The 8,074-nt window shown below is 32.9% G+C and overlaps 1 protein-coding gene across 1 annotated transcript; it reads right to left on the bottom strand.

Annotated features, from left to right (window-relative positions):
* Nucleotides 1–463: 463 nt before the first annotated feature.
* Nucleotides 464–1,402, bottom strand: LOC101442317 (olfactory receptor 4K15-like). The gene has a single exon (XM_004475501.3). The coding sequence runs from the start codon at nt 1,400–1,402 to the stop codon at nt 464–466; it is 939 nt and encodes a 312-aa protein (XP_004475558.3).
* Nucleotides 1,403–8,074: the final 6,672 nt, after the last annotated feature.

Raw genomic sequence — 8,074 nt, 5'->3', positions numbered from 1 at the left:
TTATTTCTAAATTAGAGGCAGATCATTCAAATTTCCTAAGTATTCTTTATAGCTAAGCTAAGATGAGACTGGACAAACCATGCATTTGTTAAAAAATGGGTACACAGATAAATAACTCAAAATAATTTTTCATAATTTAGGTAATATTCTTAATAGAATGCTGGGAACATAAGTAATTTTAATAAATGGTAGTAATTATATTTATAATTATTACTATTGCTATTATTTTATAATATGTGAACATATAGAAAGGAATATGTGTGCTGAATCATTATTCTTTCTTGGTTGAGATAAAGTAAGTGTTGATTTTTTGGACATAATTTAAAAATAGAAAACAGAAACAATACTTCTGAGAATACTCATAGCTTGCATAAAGGACTAGAACATAGCTCCACTTCAGTTTATAGGTCAAAGTGTTGCCAAATTTCACTGGACACAGTGGATTTTCTGGTAAATGGATATCCTAAAATTTATCTCTTGAATGCATATGCTGATTTACAAGTCTCTTTATAGCATTTCTAATCTCTTTATTTCTCAGTGTATAAATGGTTGGATTCAGGAGAGGTGTAATTACCGTATAAAACACAGCAAGAAACTTGTCCACCCAACTGATGCTGAGTGGCCACAGATAAATGAAAATGCAGGGCCCAAAGAACAGCACTACCACAGTGATATGGGAAGTGCAGGTGGAGAGAGCCTTTGATGCCCCATCCTTAGAGTGAAAGCGGACTTTAAATAGTATGTAGGTGTAGGAGATCAGCAAGAGAATGAAACAAGTTGTAGCTAAGAACCCACTGTCAGCATTTATCAATGTTCCCAGAGTGTGAGTATCCATGCAGGCTAGTTTGATAACTAAAGGAATATCACAGAAAAAGCTGTCCACTAGTCTTGGTCCACAGAATGGCAGATCCAACATCATAGCCAGCTGACTCATGGCATGCACAAAGCCAATAATCAACGTTATTAAAAGTAGCCAGATGCACTTTTTTCTGTCCATGATGCTGGAGTAATGGAGTGGTTTGCATATGGCCACATAACGATCATAGGCCATTGTCACAAGCAGCACCATCTCACCTCCTCCAAAGAAATGCACACAGAGAATCTGACTCATGCAGCCTCCAAAGGAGATAGTCTTGTTATCCTTCAGGAAGTCTGTGATAAGTTTAGGAGTGGTGACTGAGGAAAGGCAAAAGTCAATAAAAGAGAGATTGGCTAAAAGGAAATACATGGGGGAATGGAGATGGGGGTCAGTCATGATTAAGAGCACCACAAGGAAGTTGCCCATCACAGTCATCAGGTAAAGTAAAGAAAATGGCAGTACAAGGAAAGTCTGGAGCTCCTTTGAATTACATAGTCCATGAAAAATAAACTCAGTTACCACAGACAGGTTTGTTTCTTCCATTTAGTCCATTTTATTCCAGTGTGGCCCAAAGAGAAAGAGATGACCTAAGCACTTCTAGAATGCAAAGGAGAACTGAATGTTTAGTTACTAGAAAGCAGATAAGTGCTTCTCATGTGCAAAATTTAAATCTTACAATTGTTCAATAAAATAAATGTTTCCTGAATTTAAAAAAGTGCTCAGCCATATATTGAAGAATGGGAGCTAACTTAAATGTAGAAGGATGGATCAAAAGCATTAAACTAATAAGTATAGTTTTTATGCATATCAAAATTAATATACTGATTTAAAAGTGGAGGAAATATAATCATAAACACTTTCTCTGTTCCTTGAATCTATCTCTCCTGCAGGGAATCTGAAGGAAATGTATTGAGTTTAGAGTTTGATTTTTGGTGTTCCTTTATTTTATAAAAAATAATCCAGGACCATAATCTAATGCTATATTTTTAAACCAAAGCAGACATCTAAGAAATAAACCTACTGCTAATCAGAAATGAATGGAACCAAAGTCTACTGCTGATGTTTGGAAAAATTTTTCACTAAATGATTTGAGAAGGGATTTTCATGTTCCAAAGAAAATTTCGGACACTGACTGCATATATATTGTACTCAATATTTTCCTGCATTTTGAATCTCCTCATGAGAAGATATTTCAAGAAAACCACTTATTTCTTGACCTGAGAAATACCACTTATTGACATTAACTGTCTGGCTCTTGGCTTTCACTGGAAAATGATATCTATTTTTTGAGACTACCTTAAATGACAGATATAGAATATTGCTTTTACTGCTGTCCTAGGGAGAAAATATGTATTTTAAGTCCATTTGTCCTTAAATAGTTTGTCTATATTAACTAAAATGAAAACTGTGGAAAATATGTATTTTCCCTAAGATGGAAAGCAAAATTTTTCTTCCCTCTCTCTCTCCCTGCTTCCTTCCTCCCTCCATCCCTTCCTTCATTGCTCTTCATCTTTCCATACATTCATTTTGCCTATAACCCTTCTCAGACTAGAAATTGGGAGATTAAGAGTTGACTGACTAGCAAGTATATGTACTAGATGTTATGATAAATGCTTTAAAAGCATTACCTAATTCAATAATTACAACATAGTGCCATTTTACAGATGAGAAGTCTTATCATTCCCAAGCATTACATCTATGAAGTGGCAGAACTATGACATAAACAGAGGTCTATTTTACATGAAAACATCTGTATTTAGGCTTCCTGCTTGAGATAGCTTCTCATAAGAATGTTGCTTGAGAAGACTAGAAAATAAATAAAATTTCTGAAATGACACATTTTGTTCTATGAAGAAGTAATCCTTGGGCAATGTAGATTGCCAATAATGAAAGGAAAATATGGTTATATTTATGTTAAAACCATTTCTGTTTCAGAATCTCCAAATTGAACTGGAGTTAGTCCTATTGATAATAATGACTATGATTTTTCTTCACTTAACATTTTGCTCAAGTGATACAACAAGCAGAAACCAAAAGAAATAAAAAAATATTAGGATAAGGTTGATGGTCTATAAAAACACATGCTACCCAAACTGAACATCCTGGAACTTTTAAGATAATAGGACAGCGCTTTTTGTTAATGTGTGAAAATCTACTGTAAGGAGTCCTGAAATTCCAGAAATTAGTTGGGAGGGAACATCCTTAGGTATCCTGTAAGCATATGAACTAAATGACACACAAAGAACTCTAAGCTCAATGAGTATGTATGGTAAAAATTCTACACAAAAACAAATTTCATATTATACTTTTTTTCCCCTCTCCCTGCCTTCATTACCTTCAGTGGCGACTGGCTCTGCATTAGTGATATAATTTCTCCCATTGCTAGAAAATGTTGTAGCTGCTCTAAAACAATGAACTCTAGAGTCATTTTCAGGGTACAGTTGTTTGTCTTTAAATCAAAAGTATTTGAGAACAAAATTAAAAATATTAAATTTAAAAAAACAAATACATTTTTGTCTTAAATTATTGGGGGCATGTGGTGCATAGATTAGAAATGCAAATCCAAAGCTTAGATAGCTTTGGATACACTTACCCTACAGAGATCATCTCCGAAACCAGATCTTTCTTCCTTGACAGGGCTTACTTTGGATTCTACCTTAAGACTGAAATGAAGTCCACCTTATTTACTACTTTGATCAGGGTTGATGGGAGAGAGTCCTCCTCAGTGTGGCACATACATACTCTAAAGTATAAGCTCTTGACTGGGAAACTTTCAAGCTCTGTGTTTTAAATAAAGCAAAATATTTGGAAAAAGCTTTCATGTCATACCTCCAGGGACCCCCTCACTTCCAAGATTCCCTGAACTGAGAGCATCATCTACTAAAGCATCCTTTTCAAAGTTAGATTAAAGTAGACCAGTAAAACACAACTAAAATATGTTACTAAACATATAAAGTGTTGTTTATCATATTTATATTATTCTAAGAGGATATAACTTTTTTCCCTTTTCTCTCTATCTACAAAGTCAAAAAAATTGGACTAAGATGTCAATTCCAACCCTAGCAGCAGTTAGATGAATTTTACAGATAGGCAGGTGACAGCCACCTCATCATTAGCAAATTGTAATTGTGCCAGGACTGATGGTCAGCCTTGTACCTCTGGTTCCTGGGACTTCAGAGGAACGCGTAGGTCTAAGCACTCTCAGTAGTCCTTTTAGCAGAGTCCCCAAAATTAACACTTGGATTGTAATTCCATATTATGGGCACTTCTCAGAGTGATAAAAAGATAATGGGAGGATACATTCTAATATTCTACTATACTAAAGAAATAATATAAGAACACAATCTAATTTAATAATATTCAAACAATTTAGGCATATTTAGAGTAAAAAATAAGGGCCCCCTTCATCTGCCCTCTCCCATTCTTATCCACTTCTTAGAATTAAGAACTATCCACAGCTTTAAAGCATTCTATTACCATTCCTGTTGATGAGTGTACATATCAATATAAAGCTGGAGAGTTGTTTTTTTCTTTTGTTTGTTTGCTGTTTTGCTGCTAAATAAATTTATATGAAAGATAGTTTGGAATAATCTTTTATTTATTTTCTCCTCTCCCTTTAAATTTTTCCCCCCATTTTTTATCTCCCTGTTTTCCTGTCAGTCTTTGTCTGTTTTATTTCTATTTCTATAATGATTTAAATGAATTTTTTCACTTTACCAGCCATTATCCTATCTTGGGGTCTAGTTTCTATAAGCATCTAAGCTTGGAAATAAAAAGATTTAATGCTTATATTCTTGCTTGTGTGCCATAAAGCCTTTATAATCACTATCTCATATAGTCATAATATTTCGATCCACTTATAGCCGAGAAAATGGGCAGAAAGAGGCTAAGATTTTGTCCTAGGTAATAGCTAATAAGTGAAGGAACTATGAGAAGTAGTATCTGAGGGAAGGTGGTAGTCTAGATGAATGTTTGTTTTGTTTGAATAAATACATTTGTAATACAATGAAATAATTTTTCATTTATGTGTTTTATAATTTAATATTTTATTAAGGGATAATTTACATATAGTAAAATTTATACTTTTAAGTTTATCATTTTGTGGTCACTCACAGACATTTGGCTAACTGACATGCCTTCAAGATAGAGAACAGTTCCATTACCTCAAACTAATTGTGTTTTGTTTATTTAGAATATGTGAAGAATTAAAACATTTAACAACAATTGCACAAAAGAAAAATGTAGTTGTATGAGTTCTAAGGTAATCAAATTGGGAATTGATAAATATCCTAACATATTCTCATAAGCAAGATTATGTGTTTTTTTAATCTCTATTTTAAGAACAAAAATGATGGGAAATATCCTACATTTATCAAGATAATGGAAAACAAAGAATAATAACTAATATTATTCAGAAACACAGTAATAAAGAAGTGAAACTAGAATATAAAACTTATAGGACAAATAGAAAACACATACTAGGATGATTAATTAAATATACATATATCAGTAGTTATATTAGATACAAATGGACTAAATAATATAACTAAAAGACAACAAATGTCTGATAAGATGAAAAGAAATCATTCTATAACATATTATGCTTATAGGAGACCCAATTTAAGTTGAAATTTATAGAAAATTAGAAAATTAAGTGGTAGAAAAAGACACACTATTCAAATATTAATCTAAAGAGAGCTGATGTGGATATGTTATGTTAGATAAAGCATACTTTTAAGAGATGGAATGAAACATTAAAGTGCAAATTATCAGGAAGACGCAACACTCTGAATTTGTGTGTACCTAAATACATACCCTCAATATATCAACCAAAAACTGTTTGAATTGAAGAAAAAAATAGCAACATTATTATTGTATGATAATTTTTTCTTATATTTATTTCTAATTGTATTGATACATTGTATAGATGGTATACATATCCTAAGTGTTAAGTGCAATAAATATTTACAAATCGATCCTGTTTTAAAATCCAGGTTATTAAAACTGAAAGAAATAGAAGTAAAATAAAGATGAGAAAACAAATTTATAATAGTGTGGAGAAACAAAGCTAAAAGCTGATTTGTTTAAAATGTGAATAATATGGATAAAATCTTGGCAAGACACTTCACTACAGATCTTAAACATCTTAAAGATATTACAAAACAACAAGAAGCTAATATGAACCATATTTTACCAATGATTTTGGAGTTTAGATTAAATGAAAAACTCTTAGAAAACTCTCAGACATTGCTGATTGTGGTGGTTTGGAACTATATATGCCCCAGAAAAACATGTTCTTAAAGTTAAGCCATTCTTATGAGCTTGAAGCCATTTTAAGTAGGAACTTCTAAAGGTTACTTCAGTTAAGGTGTGATCCACATCAATTATAGTTGGTCTTAATCCTATTATTGGGGTCCTTCATGAGAGAATGAAATTTAGACAAAGAAAGAAAGCAACAAAAGCAACAAGTTGTTGGAAGATACCAGCAGATGCTACCATGTTCCTTGTGATGGAACAGAGGTGTCTAGCATTTCCAACAGATGGTCTTCAAGGAAAAAATGGGACCTTGATGATGGCTTGATTTGGATAATTTCCTGGTCTTAAAATTTTGAGCAAATAGATTCCCATTTATTAACCCATGCCATTTCAAGCTTTTTGCTTTAAACAGCCTAAGAAACTAAAACACTGAGGCTGTAAACTGGAATAATCATTTGGAAAACTACTCCTGGTAAATACCAAGAAAGAATATATACATACCATATGGCCCAGAAATTTTACACCTTGGTATTTACCCAACAGAAATGCATACAACTAAGCATTATAAATTGCAATATTTTTCACAATGCCTCAACACTGTCAATTAGTAATAACATAGTTGACCAAATTGTTGTGTATTTATACAATGGATTAGTATGCAGAAATTAAAATTAAGCAACTATTGGTACATTGGTCAACATGAGTGAATCTCACAGATATTTTGAAAGAAAGAAAGAGACAGGAATGAATATATACTTAGTGTTTGATTTAATTTATACCCCAAAAGATAAAACTAATGCATGTTATTGAAGGTTAAGGTAGATTTACCTTTGTGGAGGAAGGGAGAAGTAATACTAGGAGAATTTATGTGATATTTCTGGTGAGCTGATAATATTCTTTATCTTGTCTTGAGTGTTGGTTGTTGACTGTGCTAATTTTTGAAACACATTCATTAATGTTTGAATAGCTTAGCTACCTCTACTTTTTCAGCTCCCAGGCCACTATTTCTGCAACTATCTATCCCAGAAAGAATGGACTCATTCAAGGATGAGTAATCATCAGAAATCAGACAACATGAAATCCCTAAACAGTTGATTCTTAATGTAAAAGGAAGCAATGAGCTTCTAGTCAAATCATCAGAAAACTCAGATATTATAATAAAAGCACTCACTACTGGAGATCTGTTTTCCTTCCTCCATGCAAAGATCTTGAAAGTCACTATTCTTATTTTTACATCAAGAAAACACTGGACACGCTGAAAACCAATGACTTTTCTCAGACTGATCAGAAAACTGAGGTTATAAGGCAAATCAGTACTCAGAAATCTGAAGAGACAGGCACATTTAGAAAGCCTCAGCTGAAATTTGTTTACCTAAAGGAGAAGCCATTGGTACTATAAACTTGTAGAAACATTCAAAAGGTAATTTTGATGAATTTTGTGTGTTGTGTGTGGGCTAGCATGAGAGTGACAATTCCCTAGAGGCCTCAGTCTTAGAAGGCTTCTCCCAACTTTTTTAGACTGTCCCACCAGGAAATGCATCATATACTCATGATACAGATTTTAAAAATAACTCCTTATAGTTCTGGCAGGGGTAAGAGAAGGACAACCCTTGTAAAATACAGCTAGAACTTTCTTCATAATAAAGGTAAGGGAAAATAACTTTTCCAGAGCATAATTTTCAAACTTACCCCAACTGGAGGTATATCATATTCAAACTGCAAAAAGTTAAAGTCAAGAGAAAATATTAGGGAAATAAAAAAGGGGAGGAAGGGATGGAAACATACCTAATCCATGGGGAACAAACATAACAATTATAATGGGCTTCTTGGTAGAAACCATTTGAGCTAGAAGATAGTGGAGTGAACAATTTAAAAATTTAAACATAAATATCCATCAACCTAGAATTTCATATCCAGCAAAATTATCATTTAAAAGTGAAGAAGATTGTGGGAAGATGG

Source organism: Dasypus novemcinctus, chromosome 3, assembly GCF_030445035.2.
Source record: "Dasypus novemcinctus isolate mDasNov1 chromosome 3, mDasNov1.1.hap2, whole genome shotgun sequence".
Lineage (NCBI taxonomy): Eukaryota > Metazoa > Chordata > Mammalia > Cingulata > Dasypodidae > Dasypus > Dasypus novemcinctus.
This window is presented reverse-complemented; position numbering and strand designations above follow the sequence as displayed.